Raw genomic sequence first — 27,351 nt, forward strand, 5'->3', positions numbered from 1 at the left:
AATGTGATTGATACACCCAGTATCATTCCATTGTAGAAAACTGATTTTCCATTTCACAGCAAGTATCAATTGTAAACCACTTCTTGGTTAGTGATGGGACTGCATGTCCAGTTCCCCATCTCAGTGATAGGATCCTGGCTGGCTTATCCCTATGTAGGGCTTGTGTGTGCTTCCACAGTCTGTAAGTTCATGTGAGTATCAATCCTGTTGTGTCTGGAAAACACTGTTTCCTTAGGTCATCCAACACCATTGGCTCTGAAAGTATTTCTTTGTCCTCTTTTGGATAGTTTCCTGAACCTCAACAGAGGGGTTTGATGAAGACATCTGTCTTAGGGTTTCCGTTGCTGTGAACAGACACCAAGACCAAGGCAACTCTTATCAGGGATAACATTTAATTAGGGCTGCCTTACAGGTTCAGAGGTGCAGTCAATTATCAGCAAGGTGGGAAGCATGGCAGCATGCAGGCAGACACCTTGCTAGAGAAGGAGCTGAGAGTTCTATATCTTGATCTGAAGGCAGGCAGGAGGAGACTGACATCTATCTACAAGTAGCAAGGAGCATTGAGCATAGGACCTTAAAGTCTACCCCCACAGTGACACACTTCTTCCAACAAGGCCATACCTCCTAATAGTGCTATTTCTCGTAGGGTAATCATATTCCAACCACCACAGTATCCAATTAAGACTGAGTATTCCAAAGTCTCCTGCTCTGAGCATTGTCCAATTGTGAGTGAGGTCTTGTGCTAACTCCCATCTGTTGCAAGAAGTTTCTCTGACGAGGGATGAGCACAGCACTTGAACCTATGGGTATTACCTTTTAGTTAATTAATTTGTAGCTTAATTTATCCTTTTATTGAAAATAGATTTTTTCTTTATATATATGGATTGTGGTTTCAGCTTCTTCTCCTAGCTCTTTCAACCCCCCCCCTTCTATTGATATCTACCCCCCTTTTGTCTCTTACTAGAAAGCAAACAGGTTTCTGTGGGACAATAAGGAAATAAAGTAGGATAAAGTAAAAACTAACATTCGAGTGGGACAAGACAAACAGAAGGAAACGAGCCCAAGGAAGGTACAAGAAACAGAGCCCCCTTGTTTGCATTCAGGAATCCCCAGGTAAACATTAAACTGAAAGCCCTAGTGTATCTGCAGTGGGCCTGGTGCAGATGCATGCAGGCCCTCATGCAGCCTCGTCTCTGTGAGTTCACATGACCTTTGTTCACCTTCATTTGGAAGGTCTTGTGTTCTTCCCATCTTCCACTCCTCCAGCTTTGCGCTCTTTCTGCCTCTTCTCCTGATCTCTGAGGGGAAGGATTTGATCGATGCATTGTTTTTAGGGGCTGAGTGAGCCAAGATCTCTCATTCTTTGTATAGTATCTGCCTGTGGGTTTTCATGGTTTTTTCCAAATGCTGCAGTAGGAAACTTCTCTGATGATGGTTGAGCAAGCCATTGATCTGTGAGTATAGGAGAATTTCTTTAGGAGTCACTTATTGCTATATTTTCCTTTTTTCTTATTTGTGTGTGTTTTTTTTTTTTTTTTTTTTTTTTTTTTTTTTTTTTTTTTTTTTTAAGGCCAGTATTATTTGGTTTTACCCTAGGTCCCTGAGCTATCTATCTAGTCTCAGGTTCTTGATCACTCAAGCAGTGTTGACTATGGGTTCCAGATTTTGGAGTGGGCCTTAAGTCAAATCATTTCCTAGTTGATTATGTCCACAAGCTTTGTATCACCATTGCCGTAGCATATCTTGCAGGCAGGTCACCATAATAGATCAGAGAGTTTGTCTCAGTGATGTTAGTATATCTCCCCCTGGGTTGCATGAAGAGTCCCTTTCTATACCACTTAGGTGTGGCAGGTTCCTATTCTATGTAGGCACCAGATCAACATCTTCATGTTCAGTGAGCTATGTAGGTGTCTTCATCAGTGAGGCCTTGCTGTCAATATGGGTAAAGCGACCTGTAGTTTTGGCACGAGCCTGGTTTGTTTGAGCGGTGGTGGTGGGGTCTTATGGGACTTCTTTGGTTACCAACTCAATTAGATGGGTCTCATTCTCAATATTGGAATTTTCATTTGGTGACTTGAGATGGCTAGTTGGGGCTTTGACTCTCCCCTTGACAGTTTTATTTAGATCTCCATCATATATGCACATATTTTAGGAAGATTCTACTGTGCTAGGTTTCTGTAATACTCCTCAAATGTCACTTACTTTTAGCTGTCCCCATATTCCCTCCCTCATCTCCTGGCCCCTCCCCTTCTTTACTCTGTCCTCCTATACAATTCTCCCTCTCCCTCCATCCTTCCATAACTATCTATTCTACTTCCCTTTCCTAGGAGATATATCTGTTCCCAGCTCTGGAGTCCTTTACTGTATGCCTGCCCTCTGTGGCTATATGGATTGTAGCTTGGATATTATTAACTTAATAGCCAGCATCCACACTTGGTCTGGGTTACTTCACTTAGGGTAATAGGTTTTAGTTTCATCTGTTTACCTGTGACTTTTATGGCTTTTTAAAAATGACTGAATGTAAATTGTACCATCGTGTAATACCATATTTTCTTTATTCATTCATCTGATGTTTACACTTTCTGGCTGTATGGCTAGAACAGCACTGAAATGATTGAAAAAGCATCTCTGTGCTAGGATGAAGCATTCTTTGGGTGCATGCCCAAGAATGCTATAGCTGCGTCTTGAGGTAGATCAATTTTCATTGATTTCTGTAGTGGCTGTACAAGTTTGCACTCCCATCAGCAATGGATGAGTGTTCCCCTTGTTCCACATCCTCACCAGCAAGAGCTGTCAATTGGTTTATTGATCTAAGCCATTCTGACTGCTGTAATGTGAAATATTGAAAGTAGTTTGATTTGCATTTTCCATATGATTAAGGATGTTGAACATTTCTTTTAAGTGTTTTCAGCCATTTGAGTTTACTCTGAGAATTCTCTGTTTAGATCTGTACCCTATTTTTAAAATTGAGTAATTTGTTTTATTGATATCTAATTTTTTGGGTTTTCTATTTATTTTGGATATTAGCTCTCTGTTGCATGTGTAGTTGGTAAAAAACCTTTCCCCATTCTGTAAGCTGCTGCTTTGTTCATATGGCCATGTCTTCTTCTGTGCAGAAGGCTTTCAATTTTGTGAGGTTCCATTTATTGTTGATCTTACTGCCTGTGCTAACACTGTTGGCAGATAGTCTTCATGTGCCAATGAGTCCAAGGCTATTCCCACCATGTTGAGGTTTGTGATGTATTTGGAGTTGAGTTTTGTGCAGGGTGATAGGTATGGGTTTATTTGCATTCTTCTAAATGTAGCCAGCCAGTTTGACGGGCACCATTTGTTGAAGATACTATCTCTTTTCCAATGTGTATTTCTGGCGTGTGTGTGTGTGTGTGTGTGTGTGTTGTTTTTTTCTTTTTTCCACTCAAAGAATCAGGTGTTCTTACATGTGTGGATTTTGTCTGGGTTGTCAGTTCAGTTCCCTTGATGAAAGGGTATCTGTCTTTGTGTCAGTGCCATGCTGTTTTTATTACTATAACTCTGTAGTAAAATTTATAAATTAGGGATGGTGATAATTCTTTTATTATTCAAGATTGTTTAAGCTATCCTGGGAGATTCATTTTGTTTTGTTTTTCTATGTTAAGCTGAAAATTGTCCTTTCAAGCTCCTTGAAGAATTGTGTTGGAGTTTTTGGTGGTGATCATATTGAGTCTGGAAATTTGCTTTTAATAGGATGGCAATTTTACTATGTTAATCCTACTGATCCATGAGCATGGGTGATCTTCCCATCTTCTGATATCTTCATTTTCTTACTTCAGTGACTTGATGTTTTTAATTAGACTGGTCTTTGACTTGTGATATCCCAAGACTTTTTCTATTTTTTGAAGCTTTTGTTAAAAGTGTTGATTCCCTGATTTCTTTCTCAAATTCTTTGCCATTTGTATATAGGAAGGCTACTGATTTTTGTGAGTTAATTTTGTATTCAGCTATTTTGCTGAACATGTTACCTTTATTGATTTACATATGTTGAACTATCCTTGAGTCTCTGGGAAGACAACTTGATCGTGGTGGGTGATGTTTTTGTGTACTCTTGGATTTGATTTGCAGGTATTTTACAAGTTGACTAAAAAATAAAATGCTACAGAAATTAAGTATTAACTGTTAAAAGTTTCTGTTAGCCTTTTGAATTAAATATGTTGTATTTGAGTGATGGGGAAACCATCTAACTTCTTGTATGTAAAGATAAGTTAGAGACTGTTGCTATGCATTCATGTTAAGTTCACGGTGGGGTGATCAAGTTGTAAACTCCTGGACTATTTGCTATGACATTGGACTGGAAATACATGTTCCCTTTACCACATTCTAAGGTAGCAGTTGATTCCTACTTGTCATCTCATTAACTCTGTATGTCACTTTATTGTTAGGATTACTTCATGGGCCTTCCATTAGAGTTGCGTGTGTTTATAGGCTATTTGGTTTTAGTGGGTGAAATAGTCTTAACATCCTGTTATTAGGGGTTGCTGATTTATTTGAGAAGTCCTTTAAGCTAATCATAACACTCACCACTCTTTCAGTTTTAAGAGGTTTTTCTCCAGTGTCTAGCAGCTTTGCAGTATTTAAAAGAGAATATTGTTTTTGTTTTGTTATTGGACCAGTGAGCATAATGGGTGGTGATATACCCTTTTCTTCCTAATAGTAAGCTGTGACTTTTAGTGGTTTCATAGAAATGTAATTTAGAATAAGTTTTTTAGAAGCCAAGAAAAAGTTGAGAAAGTTAGCTTAACAATTTTTTTTTTTTTTTTTTTTTTTGGTCATGGGATATTATTTAGTTGAGAAGAACAGGATTTGAAAGTGCTATGAAATACATGAACTTAAGTTAGCTTTCCTGTCACATTTTGATTTCACTTCAGAATATCTTGAGATTTTAAAATAGTTTTCCAGTAAGCTTGGGGTTATGTATGTGTCATACAAATACAACACGTACACACACACACACACACACACACATACACACACACACACACACACAAGTCTTAGAGTATAAATTAAGGTTGTTTGTGAATCATATGTGATTATGTTATATTACTCTTGCTGTGTGTAGAAATATAATTTTGTGCTCATGATCACTCAGTTTATGAAACGAAACAATTATGTTGGTACTATCTAGAAACCTGCTTTCTTCTTATTATTGATTCATTTTTATTTTATGTGTATGGATAATTGGTCTGCATGTATGTCTGTGTATCTCACACATGCCGGGTACCCAAGGAATCCAGAAAAAGGTCTTGGATTCCCTGGCACTGGAGGTGGAAATGTTTGTGAGTCATCACGCAGGTGCTAGGAATCGAACCTGAGCCTTGAAGTACTCTTAGTATTACCAAGCCACGCACCCACAAGCGCATCTTCCTCAGTGCCAGTTGATATATATGTTTTGTATCCAATATATTTTATTATCCATAAATAAATATTGCAAGTACCATAATTATGACATTCAATAGTTTATTTAATGTTTCTATGCTCAGAATCAAGCCTGGAGCTCTGGCACCTACTGGACAGATGGCGATAACAGAGCTTTACCTCCAGCCCCAGTACTTTCCTTCTGATTCTCACCTTACTCTTTTTTGTGCCTGTGGCTAGTTATTATCGATACGAGTGCTCCCTTCTGTGACTAACAAATGATGTCTCAGGGAGCTTATTCCCTTGGTAAAGTCTTATCCAGTTTGGAATTTGACTTTATTGAATATATGTCTAAGAAAATAAGATAATACAAATGAGGAAGAACAAAACTAAACAACAAAAAAGAAGAAAAACTCCAAATGATTATCTTTTTCTCCAGTTTCTCTTAATTCTTTCCCATAATACTTCATTTCAATCTGTAGTTTTTCAATATTTTTGTCATGATTATTTGTCTTCTGTTTTATGCGTGGAGATGCAACCCCTGTTCTGTTTGGAAGTTTACTTCTGAAGTAGTTTGCTGGCGTACAGAGAGTAAAAAACGAATGATTTAATGCCGTGGTCATGAAGGAGAACCCTTGGACTGGGACTTGAATCCTAGGGCATTTTCAGTGATGGTCTCTTGGTCATCCACGGGCTCTTGCCTAAGCATCAGCTGTTTTAAGCCTTCTAACCACAAGGGCTGACTATTGAAAAACCCTCTTTTAGGTTGAGAGGTGTGTTCATTTCAGCTTCATCAAAGATAAACTTAATTTCATTAAAAAGAGGATACTCTTGTTTCCTGCATACCTTGAGTCATTTATTGAGTCAGGGAAGGAGGCTTTTGTTCAGTGTAGTTGTGATTAATTTTGCTTTCTTGCTCAATATATAAAGGGGAAAAATAGGGATTAATTGGTTGGAAAGTCAGTGAGTAAAATTCTCAGAATTACAGAAAGCTGAAATAAAGTGAAAGAAGGGATGTGGTGAAGGTGTTGTTATTAATTAATAGATAGGTGAAGATTTTCCTGGCAGAGCAGATTATTTGTACAGTTTCTAAGGTTGCAAATATGGCTGTTTAGTATCTTTCCATGAGTGAAGACTACACAGTTGTTATTTCTAAATTATTTTAGGTCTTCCTTAAGTGCTTGGTCCAATTTACAGTATCATTATTCAGCATTCAAAAGTAAGATTATATATGCACTGAAAGGAAGACAGCTAATTCTTAATAGGAATATTTTAAGTAGTATATAATGTGAAGTGACATTTAACCTGTACTCCCTTTCAAATTCACTAAATGGGCATGATTATTTTTGTGCTCTTTGTTTTTCTTTAATATCTAATTTCTTATTAGATATTTTATTTATCTACATTTCAGATGTTATCTCCTTTCCCATTTTCCCCTCTGGAAATGCCCTATCCCCTTCTCCCTTTCCCTGCTTCTATGAGAGTGCTGTCTCACCCACTCCTACCCCCACCCCCACCCCCTGCCCTGGCATTCTCCTACACTGGGGCATTGAGCCTTCCAAGGACCAAGGGCCTCTCCTCCCATTGATGTCGGAGAAGGCCATCTTCTCCTACATGTGTGGCTGGAGCCATGGGTCCCTCCATGTGTATTCTTTGATTGGTGGTTTAGTCCCTGGGATCTCTTCCAGGGGGAGGGGATATCTGGTTGTTTGATATTGCTGATCTTCCTATGGGTTGCAAACCCCTTCAGCTCCTTCAGTCCTTTCTCTAACTATTCTATTGGGGAACCGTGCTTAGTCAAATGGTTGGCTGGGAGCATCTGCCTCTGTATTTGTCAGGCGCTGTCAGAGCCTCTCAGGAGACAGCTATATCAGGGTCCTGTCAGCAAGCACTTCCTGGCATTCACAATAGTGTCTGGGTTTGGTGTCTGTATTTGGGATAGATTCCCCAAATGAGGGAGTCTCTAGATGGCCTTTCTTTCTGGCTCTGCTCCATACTTTGTCTCTGTATTTCTTCCATCCCTGCTTCTAAGAAGGATTGAACCATCTACACTTTGGTCTTCCTTCTTCTTGAGCTTCATGTGGTCTGTGAATTGTATTTTGGGTATTTCGAGCTTTTGGGCTAATGTCCACTTAATAGTGAGTGCATACCATGTGTGTTCTTTTGTGACTGGGTTGCTTCACTCAGGATGATATTTTCTAGTTTTATCCATTTGCCTAAGAATTTCATGAAGTCATTGTTTTTAATAGTTGAGTAGTATTCTATTGTCTCTATTGTGTAAATGTACCACATTTTCTGTATCCATTCCTCTGTTGAAGGACATCTGGGTTCTTTCCAACTTCTAGCTATTATAAACAAGGCTGCTGTGAATATAGTGGAGCATGTGTTCATATTACATGTTGGAGAATCTTTTGGGTATATGCCCAGGAGTGGTATTGCTGGGTCCTCAGGTAATACAATGTCCAATTTTTTGATTTCCACAGTGGTTGGACCAGCTTGCAATCCTTACCAACAGTGATGGAGTGTTCCTCTTTCTCCATATCATTTGCAGCATCTGCTGTCACCTGAGGTTTTGATCTTAGCGATTCTGACTGGTGTGAGGTAGAATCTCAGGGTTGTTTTGATTTGCATTTCCTGATGACTAAGGATGGTGACCATTTCTTTCTTTTTTTTTTTTTTNTTTGTTTTAAAAGATTTATTTATTATATGCAAGTACACTGTAGCTGTCTTCAGACACACCAGAAGAGGGCGTTAGATTTCATTACGGATGGTTGTGAGCCACCATGTGGTTGCTGAGATTTGAACTCAGGACCTTTGGAAGAGCAGTCAGTGCTCTTACCTGCTGAGCCATCTCTCCAGCCCCCAATGGTGACCATTTCTTTAGGTGCTTCTCAGCCATTCAGTATTCCTCAGTTGAGAATTCTTTGTTTAGGTCTATACCCCAATTTTTAATAGGGTAATTTGTTTCTCTGAAGTCTAACTTCTTGAGTTCTTTGTATATATTGGGTATTAGCCCTCTATCAGATGTAGGATTGGTGAAGATCTTTTTCCAATCTGTTGGTTGTCATTTTGTCCTATTGACAGTGTCCTTTGCCTTACAGAAGCTTTGCAATTTTGTGAGGTTCCATTTGTCTATTTTTGACCTTAATAGCATAAGCCATTGGTGTTCTGCTCAGGAACTTTTCCCTGTGCCTATGTGTTTGAGGCTCTTCCCCCACTTTCTCTTCTATTAGTTTAAGTGTATCTGGTTTTATGTAGAGGTCCTTGATCCACCTGGACTTGAGCTTTGTACAAGGAGATAAGAATGGATCAATTTGTATTCTTCTACATGCTGACCTCCAGTTGAACCAGCACCATTTACTGTCTTTTTTCCACTGGATGGTTTTAGCTCCTTTGTAAAAGATCAAGTGATCATAGGTGTGTGGGTTCATTTCTGGGTCTTCAATTCTATTCCATTGATCTACCTGTCTGTCACTGTACCAATACCGTGCAGTTTTTATCACTATTGCTCTGTAGCACAGCTTGAGGTCAGGGATGGTGACTCCCCTAGAAGTTCTTTTATTGTTGAGAATACTTTTCCACTATCCTGATTTTTTGTTATTCCAAATGAATTTGTAAATTTCTCCTTCCAACTCAATGAGGAATTGGTTTGGAGTTTTATTGGAGATTGCATTGAATCTGTAGATTGCTTTTGATAAGATGGCCCTTTTTACTATATTAATTCTGCCAATCCATGAGCATGGGAGATCCTTCCATCTTCTGAGATCTTCTTTGATTTCTTTCTTCTGAGTCTTGAAGTTCTTGTCATACAGATCTTTCACTTGCTGGGTTAGAGCCACACCAAGGTATTTTATATTATTTGTGACCATTGTGAAGGGTGTTGTTTCTCTAATTTCTTTCTCAACCCATTTATCCTTTGAGTAGAGGAAGGCTACTGATTTTTTTTTTGAGTTAATTTTATATCCAGCCACTTTGCTGAAGTTGTTTATCAGGTTTAGGATTTCTCTGGTGAAATTTTTGGGGTCACTTAAGTACACTATTTTATCATCTGCAAATAGTGAGATTTTCACTTCTTTTGCAATTTGTATTCCTTTGATCTCTTTTTGTTGTCTAATTACTCTGGCTAGGACTTTGAGTACTATATTGAATAGGTAGGGAGAGAGTAGGCAACCTTGTCTAGACCCTGAGTTTAGTGGGATTGCTGTAGCTGTCCAGAGACCATGGAGAAACTGGGTTATCTGAAAGGGGGGCTGGAAGTGAAAAAGGACTGGGTGCTAGAGAAGGATAAAGCCAAGACAAAGGTTCTGATCAAGGCTCGAAGTTTAATATTCAGCACTGTGTTTATATAGGGAGAGCCCACAGACCTATCCTTTGTTTCAGCTGGACTATGTTGTAAAGCTAGGTCTATTTTTCAAAGCTCATGTAGGAAACTGCAAATGCAAGAAGGTCTGATGAGTCCACCTAGGAGTAAAACCCATTGTGGCAATCCCTCAAGGTTTGTTTATCCTGCTCAAAGCTGGGGGAAGGGTAAAAATTGCTTTTTAAGTTTTTCTCCATTTAGTTTGATGTTGGCTACTGGTTAGTTGTATTTTGCTTTTACTATGTTTAGGTGTGGGCCTTAAATTCCTGATCTTTCCAAGACTTTTATCATGTAGTTGAATTTTGTCACATGCTTTCTCAGCATCTAATGAAATGATCATATGACTTTTTTTCTTTGACTTTGTTTACATACTGGATTACATTGATGGATTTTCGTATATTGGACCATCCCTGCTTCCCTGGGGAATGTTTTTTTGTGTGGCTTAGGTATAAGCATAATTGTGGCTTCATAGAATGAAGTAAATAGTGTTCCTTCTGTTTCTATTTTGTGGAGTAGTTTGAAGAGTATTGGTATTAGGCCTTCTTTGAAGATTTGATAGAATTCTGCTGTAAACCCATCTGGTCCTGGACTTTCATTTTTGGTTTGGAGACCTTTAATGACTGCTTCTATTTTTTTTTAAGAGGTTATGAGACTGTTTAGATGGTTTATCTGATCCTGATTTAACTTTGGTACCTGGTGTATGTCTAGAAAATTGTTCATTTCATCCACATTTTTCAGTTTTGGTGAGTATAGGCTTTTGTAATAGGATCTGATGAATTTTTTTTGATTTCCTCCGTTTCTGTTGTTGTGTCTCCCTTTTCATTTCTGATGTTCTCAATTTGAATACTGTGCCTTCTGGATAGTCTGACTAAGGCTTTATCTATCTTGTCTCAAAGAACCAGCTCCTGGTTTGGTTGATTCTTTGTATAGTTCTTTCTGTTTCTACTTGGTTGATTTCAGCCCTGAGTTTGATTATTTCCTGCAGTCCTTTTGGGTATATTTGCTTCTTTTTGTTATAGAGCTTTTAGTCGTGCTGACAAGTTGCTAGTTTATGTTCTCTCCAGTTTCTTTTTTGTGGCACTTAGAGCTATGAGTTTTCCTCTTAGCACTGCTTTCACTTTGTCCCTTGAGTTTGGGTATGTTATGCTTTCATCTGCATTAAATTCTAAAAAGCCTTTAATTTCTCTTATTTTTTTCCTTGACCAGTTATCACTGAGTAGGGCTTTTTCAGCTTCCATGTGTTTGTGGGCTTTCTGTTGTTTTTGTTGTTATTGAAGACTAGCCTTAGTCCATCGAGATCTGATAGGATACATGGGATTATTTCAATCTTCTTGTATCTGTTGAGGCCTGTTTTGTGATCCATTATATGGTCAGATGTGGAGAAGGTACCATGAGGTGCTGAGAAGAAGTTATATTCTTTTGTTTTAGGTGATATGTTCTATAGAGATCTGTTATATCCACTTGGCCCATAACTTCTGTTAGTTTCATTGTGTCTCAGTTTAGTTTCTGTTTCCATGAAATGTCCATTGCTGAGAGTGGGCTGTTGAAGTCCCCTACTATTATTGTGTGAGGTGCAGTGTGTGCTTTTAGCTTTAGTTACACTTCCTTTATGAATGTGGATGCCCTTGCATTTGGAACATAAATATTTAGAATTTAGAGTTCATCTTGGTAGATTTTTTTCTTTGATGAGTATAAAGTGTCCTTCCTTATCTTTTTTCATAACTTTTGGTTGAAAGTCGATTTTATTTGTTGTTAGAATGGCTACTACAGCCTTTTTCTTGGAGCATTTGCTTGGAAATTTTTTTTCTAGCCTTTCCTCTGAGTTAGTGTCTGTCTTTGTCACTGAAGTGTGTTTCCTGTATGCAGCAAAATGCTGGGTCCTGTTTATATATCCATTCTGTTAGTCTATGTCTTTTTATTGGGTAATCAAATCCATTGATGTTAAGAGATACTAAGGAAAAGTGATTGTTGCTTCCAGGTATTTTTGTTGTTAGAGGTGGCATTATGTTTGTGTAGGTATCTTCTTTTGGGTTTGTTGAATACTTTCTTGCTTTTTCTAGTGTTTAGTTTTTCTCTCTGTGTTGGAGTTTTCCATCTATTATCCTTTGTAGGACTGAATATGTGGAGAGATGTTATGTAAATTTGTTTTTTGTCATGGATATCTGGTTTCTCCATTTATATTAATTTAGGGTTTTGCTGGGTATAGTAGCTTGGGCTGGCATTTGTGTTCTCTTACTGTCTGTATGACATCAGGCTAGGATCTTCTCCATTTTAGAGTCTCTGTTGAGAAGTCTGATGTAATTCTGATAGGTCTGTCTTTATATGTTACTTGACCCTTTTCCCTTACTGCTTTTAGTTTTCTTTCTTTGTTTTTTTGCATTTGGTGTTTTGATTACTATGTGACGGGATGAATTTCTTTTCTGGTCAAGTCTATTTGGTGTTCTTTAGGCTTCTTGTATGTTCATGGGCATCTCTTTAGGTTAGGGACATTTTCTATAATTTTGTTGAAGATATTTACTGACCATTTAAGTTGGGAATCTTCACTCTCTCCTATACCAATATCCTTATGTTTGGTCTTCTCATTGTATTCTGAATTTCTTGGATGTTTTGGGTTAGAAGCTTTTTGCATTTTGCATTTTCTTTGACTGTTGTGTCAATGTTTTCTTTGGTATCTTTTCCCACTAAGATTCTTCTCTCTTCTCTCTTCTGCATTCTTTTGGTGATACTTGCATCTATGACTCCTGATTTCTTTCCTAGGTTTTCTTTCTCGAGTTTTCTCCCTTTGTGATTTTTTTTTAAATTGTTTCTATATTCTGGGTGGTTTTCTTTCTTCGTTTTCCCTTCTTTTTTTTTTTTTTTTTTTTTCCCAGAGCTGAGGACCGAACCCAGGGCCTAGTGCTTGCTAGGCAAGCACACTACCACTGAGCTAAATCCCCAACCCCGGGTGGTTTTCTTAAATTCCTTCATGTGTTTAGTTGTGTTTTCCTGTGATTTTTAAAGCAATTTTTGTGTTTCCTTTTTAAGAGCTTCTACTTGTTTACCTGTGTTCTCCTGTATTTCTTTAAGGGAGTTATTTTTGTTCTTCTTAAAGTCCTCTATCATCATCAGGAGATGTGATTTTTAAATCGCAATCTTGCTGTTCCCACATGCTGTGGTATCATCCAGGACTTGCTATGGTGGGAAAACTGTGTTATGATGATGCCAAGTAGCCTTGGTTTCTGTTGCTTAGGTTCTTTGGCTTGCCTCTCACCATGTGGTGTTATTTGGCTTTAGCTTGTTCTTCCTGTGTGCCTGTGAGCCTGTGATCTTAGGTGTGTCAGCACTCCTGAGGAGACCAGCTCTCTCCTGGGTGAGATTTGGGTCTGGAGGGCTACCCTGAGCTTCAGTGCGTAGATGGAGACTGGAAAGATCTTTATCCAGGCTGCTCCACTGTTCCTGTGCCCCGTGTGCTCCTGGCATGTCCCTCTTTGGACAGTTATTGGAGTGAATGTGATGATCTCACCTGTGATCTTAGGAGTGAGAGCACTCCTTGGAGACCAACTCTCCCCGGGTGGGGTTTGTGTGCAGAGGGTTGGGGGACATACTTAGCTCCGGGTGCAGATGGAGACCCTTTTGTACTCTTTGTAAAGTAATTACTATAGGTCATTTACATTTTACTATGATACTTGGTCTGTGATGATGTGGTTTAAACAATAAAATGTAATGGATAATTACCTCAGAGAAGACATTTCCCTCTTCTCAGAAGGGATATTCAGTATTCAGAAGTAAGGTTCATTTTTGTCCAGCTCTCTATTTACCTGTTAACTTAGCCCTTGAGTAGTGGATACGGGAGGATCTGGAGCTCAAAGTTGTCTTGGCTATGTGTGTAGTTGGACGCTATCTTAGGCTGGCTCAGCAGCAGTAAGAATGACTTGCTAAGATCTAGGTGTAGGTATAGAGTAGTAGAGTACATGCTTGAGGTCCTGGCTTTATTCTGGCACTGGGTGCAGGGGGTAGGGAGGGACCCACAGTATCCTTGTCTGTTTCTTTTTTTTTTTTAAGTTGGACACTTATTTTAAAATTGTATTGCTTTGTTTTTCTTACTGTGTGTTTATCTGCACGTGTGTGCGTGTTTCTGTGCCTGATGCCAAGGTATGTGTGTAGAAATCAGAAGACAGCGTTCCAAGTCCATTTTCTCCCTCATATGTGCCCTGTGCTGAAAGAATGTATGTTGTCAGCCTTGGAAGCAAATGCCTCAATTCACTGTCCTGCCAAGCCTTGAGTTAGATAATTTAGTCATTTTATTCCTTGCTTTAAAAATTCTTGGTTTTTGGTGCTAGAGAGATGATTCATCAGTTAAAAGCACTTGATCTTCTAGAAGATTCAGGTTCAATTCCTAGCACCCACATGGTAGCTTCACAGTCATCTGTAACTCCATGCCCAGGGGATCTGATGACCTCTGCTGGCTTCATTGGGCACTGGACACACATGATACACAGCGATGAATGCAGATAAAACACCCACACAGTAAAATAATAATAATAAGATAATTCTAAAAATTATTAGAGATGAATTTTGTATATAAGTATATTTTAATATATACACATCTATATTATACCCCACTTTTTACTCTCAAATTATAAGTTAAAGCACTAAACAGTTTTCTCAGATTTTTAGCAATTTTCAGGCTTTTAAATAAAAAATACTTGTGACTGAAAATTGTTGGCATCATGATAATAAATGCTAGGGCATTATAAAAGGCAATAAGTGCTTTAAAAGAACTTGTTGAAAAATGAACAATTGCTTAAAAATTTTGTTAGATTTTATTTTCTTTATAAATTATAGGAATAACACACATACTTTTTTATAAATGAATACATTTATTTTTTAATATTTGTATATTTTCATTATCTTTAAGCTTGGGAAGATAAAAATGTTTAGAATCATTTTCTTATACTATACATCTGTAAGTGAGGTTTTAGTTTTGTCCTTTTTTCTTTAAAAAATAATGTACTTTAAGAATGTTGTTTTAAAAGGCTATTTCTTTTCTTTTTAGCCTTTGGAATTGCTTTGGCACTCATTGGATGAATGGTTAGTTTTAATAGCCACAGAATTAATGAAAAACAAAGAGGATTCAACAGATATTACTTCTATCTTGCTGAAACAAAAAGGCCAGGATCAAGAGGCCCCTTCTCTTTCTGCATTTGAGCCACCAGGCCCTGGGAGCTATGAAAGCCTGCCCCCTGGTCCAGGGGACTCCAAGCCAGAGGTGCTTGCAGGGGAGCAGGAAGCCAGTGCTGACTGTCAGGACGTCATCTCTGTGACAGCCAACCGGCTGAGTGCTGTCATTCAAGCCTTCTACATGTGCTGTTCCTGCCAGATGCCTCCAGGGTAAGATAGTCCCACTTAGTTTGATTTGTCTTTGATGAGTGAAGAAAAGCTTCAATTTGTAATTTCAGAAAGACAAATATAATTTTTTTTAAAGTTTTTCTGAAAGGTTCTATTCACATTTGTCTTAGGATACTTATTGTACTAATAAAAATCTAGTAAAAGTATTTCATTTTGTAAAAGTATATATATTTATTTTTATGTAAATTGGTGAATGCTACTTCATAAAGAACTGCATTAAATTTTATAACTTTAATAGTCACTTGTTTACATATCATTTGCTAATAACAAGTTACATGTAATATTTCATTGTACAGACTCCTAAGTTGATAAGAAGGATGCATATGTAAGTTCTTCCTTTCTGTCTAGATGGCCAGTTCTATTTAGTTTACTGGATTTGTATCTCCAACTGTGTATATTCTGATTGCTTTCCCCCTCCCCCTCAGAATGACTTCACCTCGTTTCATTGAGTTTGTCTGCAAGCATGATGAAGTATTGAAATGTTTTGTGAATAGGTAAGGCTTTATGGGTGATGTAAGGGATATGGTAAGGCTTGGACTATCTTGGCAGCCTTTTCTCTATTTATACATTTTCACTTAAAGAGATAAAACTAATTCTGTACTATTCAAAATAGTAATTTGTCATTAGCAAAAGTATAGCAGGTAGAGATTAATATGTTTTTCTTCTACTTCAGTGTTATGTATCTGAATTTGCATTTTACTCAATGATAATTATTGTTTGTTTTATTTTTCTATTAGAAACCCCAAAATTATATTTGACCATTTTCACTTTCTTCTTGAATGTCCTGAATTGATGTCAAGATTCATGCATATCATAAAAGCACAGGTATAGACTTTATTCATCTTTACTGTTAGTATAGGGAAATGAAATATTTTTTAAATTATTTAATTTTTTGTAATTTTTAAAATTTTAAAATTTTGTCATTTAGAAAATACTATTTTATTATGTTTGTGTGTATGGGTATTTTGTCTGTGTACCATGTACATGGCTGGTGTCTGTATAGTCCAGAAGAGGTATCAGATCCCCTAAACTGGAGCTATAGACTGCCACATTGGTGCTGGGAACCCTGCTCCTCTTAACCTCTGAGCCATTTCTCCAGACCTTCGAAATTAATTTTTAGATTTTGAATTTTGTTGGTAATTTTACTTTAAAATTACTGCACTAAAGATGGAACTCGATGGTAGTTTAGTATGAGAAGTGAGTTTTCTTCTTTGAGGAGTGCATATTGAGTACCTACTATATACAGAGGCATGTACAGCGCTAACAGAATACATTGCCACACTTCTAAATTAGTTTAATTAGTTTTGTAAGATCTTTGAGGAAAGGATTTTCTTCCCAAATATATTTAGGAAATAGCACCTATGCCATTTAGAAATTTATAAAACACATCAGTAGTATGTTAAAGGACTCTTAAATCCTTTTGCAAAAGTAGTGATTTAACATGACAGTTCTCCAAAATGTGCTTGATTTGACAGCCTTTTTTCTTCTAGGTGTTGCCTGTGTTTCATGAAATATGTGAAGGAAAGCTTATTTTGTTCTGTATTAGTTATGTTATATGGCCACATTTTTTAACATCTTTGAACCTGTTTATTATTATTATTATTATTTAAAACTTTGTGAAACAGGGTCTCAGGCAGGCCCGCTTCCCATAACACTCATTTCTGGTCCCGTCTCTCCTCCTAAGTGCTCGGTTTATAGGCATATTTCACCCCTGATGTACGTGATGTAGGGGGTTAAACCAAGTTGTTGTGCAGGCTTAGAGCAAGCAACTCTGCCATTGAGCTACGTTCCCATGGGGCCTTGATTTTGTCACCTGAAATACAGAGTCTCTCCAGGAAGAGGAAAGTCTAAAGACTGCTCTGTATTCTCAGTATGTGAGGGTAGCTTTCTAAGCAGAAATAAAAGAGGATCTTTTTAAACAATATTTATTATTGTGAGTGTTTTTACCCGCATGTATATGTTTATATCACATGAATATAGTGTACATGGAGGCCAAAAGAGGGCATTGGATTCTCTGGAACCTGAGTTACGGACAGTTGTTACCCTCCACATGGGGACTGGGACTAGAAGAACACCCAGTCATCTTAATCACTGAGCTATTTCTTCAGACCGTCAAAGAGACTGTAACTAAATCCAGCAGGGAAGATAATAAATCTATCTATATGTTAACCATTATCATATTACTAGGTCCTTTTAAGAGGAATAATTTCTTTGGGTATGATAGTGAAGAGAGATTTCAAAAGGAAGTAGATTTTTAAGTGATTCTGAAAGGTTTGAAAAACATATGAATTTTTAATTTGAGTAAAGAGAAGGTGAACACTATAGCCACTATGATGGTGAGAGCATGAGAACAGGAAGTGTGCAACACTGTGATGGTGAGAGCTTAAGAATAGGAAGTGTGCAACACTGTAATGGTGAGAGCATGAGAATAGGAAGTGTGCAACACTGTGATGGTGAGAGCATGAGAATAGGAAGTGTGCAACACTGTGATGGTGAGAGCATGAGANACTGTGATGGTGAGAGCATGAGAATAGGAAGTGTGCAACACTGTGATGGTGAGAGCATGAGAATAGGAAGTGTGCAACACTGTGATGGTGAGAGCTTAAGAATAGGAAGTATGCAACACTGTAATGGTGAGAGCATGAGAATAGGAAGTGTGCAACACTGTGATGGTGAGAACATGAGAATAGGAAGTGTGCAACACTGATGATGAGAGCATGAGAATAGGAAGTGTGTAACATTGGTGACTGCAGCAGTAACTGTGTGGAGTGAAAAGATACAGCTCTAAAAGCTAGATTTGGGTCATATGCTATTGAGTTTGATTGACAGATCGAAGAATCTTATTTGCTTGCTAGAGTGTTAAGGAGTGACTTTGCTTCAGGAAAACAATATTAATTCTGCCAACATTTTGAAAAAAGGAAAGAAAAGAAAAAAGGAAAAGAAAAGAAAAGCAAAGCAAGCAAAGGTATCTGTAAGGTCAAACACAGATACATATACCAGTATAGCTAAAGGGCTTTGCTTCTGTATTTCAATTTTCTGAGTGACTACTTCTACATATACTTCACAAAAATTCTGCTTTCTTTTTTTTTTCATTTATTTATTTATTTATTTATTCACTTTACATCCTGATCACCGTCCCAAATCCTCCCTTTGCCCCACCTTACTTAGCTCTTCCTTATATCTCCCATCCCCTTCTTCTCTGAGAAGAGGGAGAGCCCATCCTGACACACCAAGTCATTTTGGGACCAGGTACATCTCCCAGTGAGGCGAGACAAGGTGGCCCAGTTAGGGGAACAGGATCCTCTGGCAGGCAATAGATTCAGGGACAACCTCTGTTTCAGGTGTTCAGGACCTGCATGAAGACCGAGCTTCACATTTGCTACATATGTGCGGGGTGGGGTGGGGTGGGGGCTAGGTGTAGCCCATGCTTGCTAAAGAGACTAATTTCAAAAGCTCTTCCTAATAGTATTTGTACAGAAATATAAAATCTCTCCCCTCTTAAACCACACTGGTCACCAGAAAACCACAACATGGAAGACGTTGACAGTCCTGTAGTAAAGGTACATAGCATACTATTAATTGTTACTTTCCTATTGCTGCAAGAAAATACCCTGACCGGAAGCAACTTAAGCAAGGAAGAGTCTTTGGGAGGGTTTCTGTTGCTGTGATAAAACTAACACTATGAGCACATTTACTTCCTTATTCTTCTGTCTTACTGCAACCAGATCCCATCACAGCTTCCTGTTTGATCTTCCTGTATACTGTACTCTGTTTGATTATCATGTTTACCATGGTTTTTTTGACCACGTGATCATAGTGGGGATCTGGAACGTCCCAGGTTCTTGGCCTCCTAACCAAATAATTGAAAATAAGGAGTTGTACAAATTTACAAAAGTGACAAGTTGCCTTTGATACTATCACGTGATAGTACGATTATAGGTAGTTACACCGTCGAGATGACACTGTCATGTGGACCTCATGAGCTGAGAGTGTCGAAGAGTCCCAATTGTTGTTAGGGATTTCCCCTTCCTTTTATGGAGTTTGGTTGATTAATACTTTAGAACATATAATCACTTTTTCACATGTCCCTTCCCAGAATGTATCTGACTTTAATCATAAGCATGTCCAATTATACATTGGCATAAGATAGTAAATAGGTGATTCTCCTGAAAATTTTACTTGAGGAAACAGTTACTGCTCTTGAACTTAAAACCAATTTAGGCACCAAATCTGTCCTTGTCTTCTTTGTACTGGATATATTAGGAATGAACGTGAATACATGAGTTTGTACTGCTGTTCAGAGATGGAATTGCATAGAGCTCAATACAGGTGGGGATTTTGAACTGTTTTTGAGGTTTCTTGGTACATTGCTTTGAGGGGTGTGTGTGTGAGTGTGTGTGTGTGTGTGTGTGTGTGTAGGTGTGTGTGTGCGCACACATACAGATTGTGTGCAAATGAAGAAATAGGAGACTGTCAAGTGCAATTTTAGAAGGGGTATCTGTACACAGGCAGAATAGAGTAGAACAGAGTAGGGTTCTAGTCTGAAGTATCACCTACACCTGACTGTCTCAGTTCCTGTACCTTGTATGTGGAAGTTAGTATCCTTCATTTTGTGCTCCGGGGCATTCACAATCATTCCTCCTTCAACATGTTAGGGATACAGCTCGTTATGCCGGTATCTTTGCAGCATCTTCCAGAGGGACCCAGTTTCACTTTTTGTGCTTTTCTCCTTGTCTCCCTTTAATTGCTTTGCCTGCTTTCTTGCCTCCTGAGCTGGAAACTTAGAGTCATAGTTCAACCTGTGGTCCTGCAAAGCCTTTGTTCCCATCCTTTGTGTAGTTTCTTTGTCGTTAGTGCATTTGAGTTTCACTGTTGAGAATTTAGCATTGTATACATAGTGTGTTATTCTGGATTACCTCAACTTTTTAACTATGTAAAGCAATTTTCATCTGAAATTAAGATTTATACAATTCTTATATACTCAATAACCTGCAATATTTGCATATAATGATATCTTCAATATTAGCTTCTAAACAATCATAAAAATTAGAGATTATTTGAGTTTGCTTTCCCTTGCAGATAAGTAAAATATAGAGCTTTCCTCAAGAGTTCTTAATTTTCAATTTTTAAGGTAAAGGAAGGGAAGGCTGAAGGATAACATTTTGTCTGTTTATTGTCTAAATTCCTGAGAAAAGAGTAAGAATGAGCTATACATAAAAGATTAGTTTAAAAATATTTTATTTTTAGTAATGTGTATACGTGAGTGTGTATGTGTTGTTATGCACATGTGGTTATAGGCTCCTGTGAAGCCAAAAGAGGACATTGAATCCCTTGGAGCTGGAGTGGCAGGTGTTTGTAAGCTGCCCGATATGGGTGCTGGGACCTAACTCAGGTCCTCTGCAAGAGCTATGTTCTTAACTACTGGGCTGTTTTTCAAGCTCAAAGCTTACTTTTTGAAAAATTAAATGATATAGTCAGTATAATTTTTCTGGGTATGGAAATGTATTCATATAAACATTAGATTTAAAAGAAATTGAATATTTTGTTATATATCGGATATTAAGTTTTTTTTATATAATGTGTCAGCTTTTGTTAAAAACAGGAATTATAAATACATTAGTTAAAGTACTTTCATTAAGATTACTTATTTGTAAATGTTTATTGAAAAGTTAGCACATGAATGATTGTGGTTTAAATACTGATACCATTTTTACTGTCGTTTTTTGGGGTAGCCATTTAAAGATCGCTGTGAATGGTTCTATGAACATTTGCACTCAGGACAGCCGGACTCAGACATGGTACACAGACCAGTGAATGAAAACGATATCCTCCTGGTTCACAGAGGTATGTGTCACAGAGACACTGATAGGTGGATAAGCCGCTAAGTGTTGTTGTTTTAAGTTATAATATATTAAAATTAACCAGTACTACATATTTAGATTCTATTTTTAGGAGTAGCTGTGAAATTGTATCAAAAGCAAACTGTGCAAAGCTAAAGCAGGGGATTGCTGTTCGATTTCATGGAGAAGAAGGCATGGTGGGTATATAAATATAACTCACTTTAAAAGTTGAATGTTTACCTGAGTGTATCACTTAAATTTTGTTATTACTTAAAATAAAAAAGACCAAATATAGTTTATTTCTGTTGTTGCTAAATTTTGTTTTCTTCAATTCAGGGTCAAGGTGTTGTGCGAGAGTGGTTTGATATTCTGTCTAATGAGATAGTCAATCCTGATTATGCACTGTTCACCCAGTCAGCAGATGGTAAGTTGTGTCGTCTGGAGCTTGTCTGTGGCTGTCATAATCCTCAAACTGTAGCAGAGAATTTGATCTTTGTTTCTTTGAATAGCCCTGATGTCTAGGTGGGTGTTCCCTTGTCACAGGAGAAAACTGAAGCCAGAGTGTGGTACTCATTCACATTGCTTTCTTCTGATCATTCGGTTTTCAAATGCTTGTCTCAGGGCCTGAAAAGTTCTCTTGAGAACCTTAATATCTATTCACTTTCAGGATTGTTTGTTTCTGTCTTTGACTGCCCTCCTGTATTATTATTTTTCTCTAACATTTTCTTTTATAAAATGGCAGTAGATGGACTTTAAATAGATCTTTATTTGGAAACAGAATTTTGCTAACCCTATTTGCATTTCTGTTGTAAAATCATGAAAATCAAAGTCTATCTTGAAAATCAAAGTCTATCAATTGTGATGTCCTTCTTACTGGCTTTATTTTTAGTCCTTTTAGGAGATCAGACTTGGGGAACAGAGAAGCATGTACATAACCCTGTAATATGATGACCCTTGTGGAAATGGTTCTTAACAGACTATATAAAGATAGGATTTGATATTGTAAACTAAATACTAGTGGTTTCAACTCATTTTGGGAGGTGTATTTGAGAATTATCTAACTTAATAACACATATTTGAAGTGAAGATGGGGTTGAAAAATACTATTTCCCCAGTGTTTGAAAGAAGAGATTATCTTTGTAATTACAACTTTTGACAGCTGCAACTAACGAGCAGCACATGGCCATGTAAGGAAGGTGAAGGGAGGCATGAGTGGGGAGGCACAGGCTGTGGGCGTGCAACTGTGCACAGTGTCTCTGGCACACATGCAGTAATTGAAGTTACTCGGGGATGTGTGACTGCCTGGTTCAACCCTGTAACCTTTGATCATTTTCTGTGAGGCAAATTTGGTGTTTGTGATTTTTATGACAAGCTTAATAAAACACCAAGCTTAATTACATAGACATATTTTTTTAAAGCTAGATCCAGTGTATTTTAGTCTTCTTTTCTTTATAGTTCCTTATTCTGAGTCAGTTTAGTTGCATATGTGGAGCCCTTAGGTGTACTTCCTAATGGTGAGGGTGACAGCTGTATGTGGACTCACACACTAAGGTGTTGATTTGTTATTTCTGTAGTTGATGTGAGTTTTCTTGGCGGTGTCGAGGCAGAGGGTCATCATAGTATTAGTAACTTAAAACTCAGGGAAATAGTCCCTGTTGTAGGCTTGATTGTCATGAAGGGATTAAATTCAGGATTTAAGAATTCATGATGTGGGGAATGTTAGATAAACCCAATATTTTATAGTATTGTAAGATTATTTTCTTGTCAGATTAAGATCAATATACAATGCAGTTTAGTGGTTAAGAGTTTGGCTTTTGCAATGATGGCAGGTGTGAATCCTGGCTCTGGACTTTTCTTTCTGTGAATATTGGGACAGGAACTTAACCTTTTTGAGCTTCAGATTTCTCACTTAATAATGATGATAATCTGTGATTTAGAATAAGAATTTCGTTAGTTGATACATGAACACAGCTCAGCCCCTGGCACATGGAAAATGTGAAGTAAATTTTAGATGTTCTTACTTTTATTTTCAGAATATTTTCCAATGTAGTAGGATTTCCCTCCTGAAATGATATTCACTATTTCTTGAAACATTTTAATAAACATATTTTACTTGAAAAATAACCAGTTTTTAATTTTTTACAGTATTAAAAATTATTTTTAATACTGTTTGTGTTTATGTATGTGGGTATGTTCATGCGAGTGGAGATGATTATGGAGGCCAGATGCATTGGATTCCCTGGAAGCTGGAGTTAGCAGACATGAGTGCTAGAAACTGAACTCTGATCAGCTGGCAAAGCAGGAAGTGCACCTTGCCACTGCGTTTCGCTCCAGGCCCAGTTAAATGGTTTTTAATACTAGAACTTAAGCTAGCTAAGTCCACATAAACTTTTATTATTTTAAGTAGTTTTTGAATAAAATTACTTTGCTGAAGAATTTTGCCTATGTGCTAGTTTTAATTTTTTAAATCTATTCTTTTTAAGAACCAGCATTCTCAGGAACCCAGTAGATAGTGGAGGAATATACAGAACTGGGAGAAGAAAGTAGAGTCCCCAAAATCTTTGCTGGCTCATCTATAGTCCAAGTATTATCACATACGTAGGTAAAAGTATGGCTACACTCACACTAACTTTTGGAATTACGGTTATGTTTGTCTTTGAAGTCTTTTTGGCTGTCAACATCTCCTCTTGCCTTGCAATAGGGAATCATTACTAGAGGCACTTTAGAGTGACTGGTGTGTTTCACATGTCTATTTACATCATTCAATCACAAACAAGTTTCCAAATCTGTTCCTTCGCACCTAAGTAAACAGCAGTTTAATCCAGCGTTGCACTAGCAAATCAAAAGCCTATGAAAATGCAAGTATTCGAGGTGTCTAGACACTCATTTTCTAATACCTGCCCAATTTTCTTTGGTGCTGTTTTATTAATTTTATCAGTTTGTCTTTGTTTAAGCCTTGTTTTTCGAATAGTAGTGTAAAGCACAAACTCAATGTATATTCTACTCTATGAACAAATGAATTTGTAATTCACGTCAATGGCCAGAAAAAGTATTGAAGGGGAGATAAAGTCAAGGTGTGGCTTTAGATTTCACTATTTTGCTAGGTTTTTTGGAAGTTAGTGTGTCATTTTGTTTTTCTCCTCCTCCTCCTCTTCTTCTTTGGTAAAATATAAAATTCACCACTGAAGACATTTGAAAGTAGATCGTTTGTTAGCATTAAGTACTTCTGCTATGCTATGCAGTCATCACCAAGTCTAATTCTGGGGCTGTCCCATCACCCTGAGGAGAAACTCTGTACCTTTGACTCAGCTTCCTCTATCACTAATTTATTGTGCCTCTATTCTAAATTTGTCTATTTCATATAGTTCATAAAGATGGACTGTATCACGCTACTACATAGGTTTGAGTGATCATGGTTGCTGTTGTTACTTTCACATCATTGGTAGTTGTTTAAACTTGATTATTTGCATTTTGAAAGAGTAGGATGAGTTAGGTGGGCAGAGTTCCCAGTCATTAATTAGTATTAATAGGCATCACATTCAGTTATCACATTACTTAAGAATGGTTATTTTCATAGTTTGTATATCTTAATATGCAACATCTAGTGAGTACTGGGCATGTACAGATGAATGAAGCAGTGTCTGACAGATTTATAGCTGAGTAGTTACTGCCACAGTTCCTAGAAAAATGTTTGCATATGTGTATGATCTTTTATTGTATTTACCAGGGTCTCTTTGGTGTCAGTCAGAAGTATTTTATAACTTCCTCTCAAGTGTGAACTGATGATCATCTTTTATACTTCCAATTCTACTGTCTTTCTGTAGATTATGCAAAGAACTGCATGCTGTAGTCTGCATAGTGTAACTGTAGCCATGCTGAGTGAGTTACACGTGAATAAAGTTACCTGCATTGGAATGTTCTTTTCTGCATATAGATCTTACTGTCCTCTATTTATTTCAATAGGAACAACTTTTCAGCCCAACAGCAACTCCTATGTCAATCCTGATCACTTGAACTATTTCCGGTTTGCTGGACAGATCTTGGGGCTAGCTTTGAACCACAGGCAGTTGGTCAATATTTACTTCACACGGTCATTCTACAAGCACATTCTCGGTATGGATGTACCCTCACTTCTAAAGACATTTACATTGCTTTCCTTGCAGCTTTTAGAGAGAATGGATTGGATAAGTGCCAATTTTACCATTTCTGTTGAAAGAATTAGTGCTCTGATAAGAGACCATCTGTGTTCCTAAGGTATCTGGGGGCTAGAGGGAGAGAAAAATGCTCTACCCTTTTTTAAAATCACTTTTTTTTTTGCATTTCCATTTTAGTGTGTATGTGTTTATACAAAGCATCCATTTTTTTATGCATATACCTAAAGTAATTGGTAATTCTGAAGCTTATAACAGCTTCCTAAATAGCTGTTTCAAAGAAAGACAGCATTGTAAAGATGAAGAAGGAACAGCAGCTTAATTTAATGGACTTCTAAATTTAGAAGTTAGCATCCATTTTAAACATGCTGCAAATTTGATTATATTTTGTGGTTTTTCAGAGTATCTGTAGAGGGCAGCATTTCACCATTAAATCAGTAAAGGGAAGTCAGAAGTGCCTATATTGTAACTGCTGTCTTTTCAATTTTCTTTTTAGGTATTCCTGTAAATTACCAAGATGTAGCATCTATTGATCCAGAATATGCCAAAAATTTGCAATGGATTTTAGATAACGATATTAGTGACTTGGGTCTAGAACTGACTTTTTCTGTAGAGACTGATGTATTTGGAGCTATGGAAGAGGTGCCTTTAAAGCCTGGGGGTGGAAGTATTCTTGTGACACAGAATAACAAAGTAAGTATCCAGATTTTTGCCTTAGTCATTCTTCATAATGGCCCTGATGCCAGTTTCTCTAAATTATTCCAGCATTTGCTAGAAAAACTTACTTTGTCATTTGCAAGGAGATGAAAGTACTTAAGTTAAGCAAACTAGCATATTTAAGACTTGAGTTAGAAAGAATCATTTTAGTTTAATACTGTGATGTGTTGGTTATTCGCGTAATTTAGACTACTGTTTAGCTGACTGTATTAGTTAAGCATTTGCATTTTGAAAAAGTTGATTGGAAATGTATACTAAGTGATGATAATATTAATATTGTATATTTTATATACAATTGTATATTTTATATACATATTGTATATTTTAAAAGTTAGATATTCAAAATTTTTTTATTTGTATGTATGTGATATCTGCATGTATGTGAGCAGGCGTGTCTCCAGTGTGGATGCACGTGGAAGCCAGGTATTGACAATGGGTTATTTTTCTCAGTTGTTTCTTGACTTTTATGGGTGGGGGCATTTTGGCAGTATTTATTGACACTTAGTGTGACTACATACTTTAGTGTGACAGTTGTCTTAGAAACTTATCCTCTGGGGACACGTGTGTAGGTGCAGGTGTATGTAAAAGTTCTCCACAGAAGTGGGTGTGGTCTGAGAAGCAGGTTATATACTGCAGTTGCTGTGTGACATACCTCTAGAGCCTGCTTTCTACAATACCTTGCTAAGTGAGAGAGTGAGTGGCCAGGGAACATGTGAAGTGAGTGCAAAGCTCTGTGGAGGTGCATTTACTCGATCATATTTGCAGACACCTACAGACAGGCCCGCAGTGACACAGGGAAGATCTTCAAAGAGATCCTTCCTGTGTCTCTTGAGTCATTGACTCAATACTGGTTTTGCTTGTTCTGCCTTATTTTTCCATGAGAGACAGTATCTCTCATGAACATCATCATTTTGTTCTATACTCCCTGGCCAGTGATTCCCCGGGAGTCATCTATGTCTGTCACCTCAAAGGCTGGGGTTACAGAGGCACACCTCTGTTCTTGCCTTTCACGTGGGTTCCAGAGATCTGAAGCTGATGTATCAAACACTTCACTCCCTGAATCATCTTCTCTGCACCAGGTTAAAGAGTTTTAACACAGAAAAGAATCTCAGTGTTAAAACTTTGTATGTGCTTTTATGTTCCAGTAAATCCTACCTCTTGATTTCATATGTATATAATATACACATATATGACATGTTTTTATTATTATATGTTATCTATTTGTTTAAAGTTGACTTAAAAATAATGACACTTAATATTTTACATTGCTGTACATATTAAAAATGTTGCAGACTGTAGATTTATTAAAATGTGTAATATTTGTAAAAGGCTCAAAGACATGGTCACATTTTTAAAAAGTACCTTTATTCTTTGAGAATTTCATATTGTATATTTTGATCATATTTTCTCACTCTATTCCTTCCAGATCCACTCCTACCTTCCTCCCCTTCATCAGTTTTGTGCCCCCTTTTGTTTTTTAAATAGTTCACTAAGATCAATTTTGCCA

The 27,351-nt window shown here is 37.4% G+C and overlaps 1 protein-coding gene across 4 annotated transcripts in view; it reads left to right on the forward strand.

Annotated features, from left to right (window-relative positions):
- Positions 1-27,351, forward strand: part of Hace1 (HECT domain and ankyrin repeat containing E3 ubiquitin protein ligase 1) — a 125,627-nt gene that overhangs the window by 71,896 nt on the left and 26,380 nt on the right. For all 4 annotated transcript variants that reach the window (XM_021175364.2, XM_029482603.1, XM_029482604.1 and 1 more), the window contains 8 exons: positions 14,784-15,118; positions 15,562-15,630; positions 15,874-15,961; positions 20,869-20,980; positions 21,076-21,173; positions 21,313-21,400; positions 24,940-25,089; positions 25,624-25,820. In XM_021175364.2, coding sequence (XP_021031023.1) covers positions 14,784-15,118; positions 15,562-15,630; positions 15,874-15,961; positions 20,869-20,980; positions 21,076-21,173; positions 21,313-21,400; positions 24,940-25,089; positions 25,624-25,820 — 1,137 coding nt within the window. The remainder of the gene's footprint in view (positions 1-14,783; positions 15,119-15,561; positions 15,631-15,873; positions 15,962-20,868; positions 20,981-21,075; positions 21,174-21,312; positions 21,401-24,939; positions 25,090-25,623; positions 25,821-27,351) is intronic.

This window comes from Mus caroli, chromosome 10 (assembly GCF_900094665.2).
Source record: "Mus caroli chromosome 10, CAROLI_EIJ_v1.1, whole genome shotgun sequence".
In the NCBI taxonomy this organism is placed as follows: domain Eukaryota; kingdom Metazoa; phylum Chordata; class Mammalia; order Rodentia; family Muridae; genus Mus; species Mus caroli.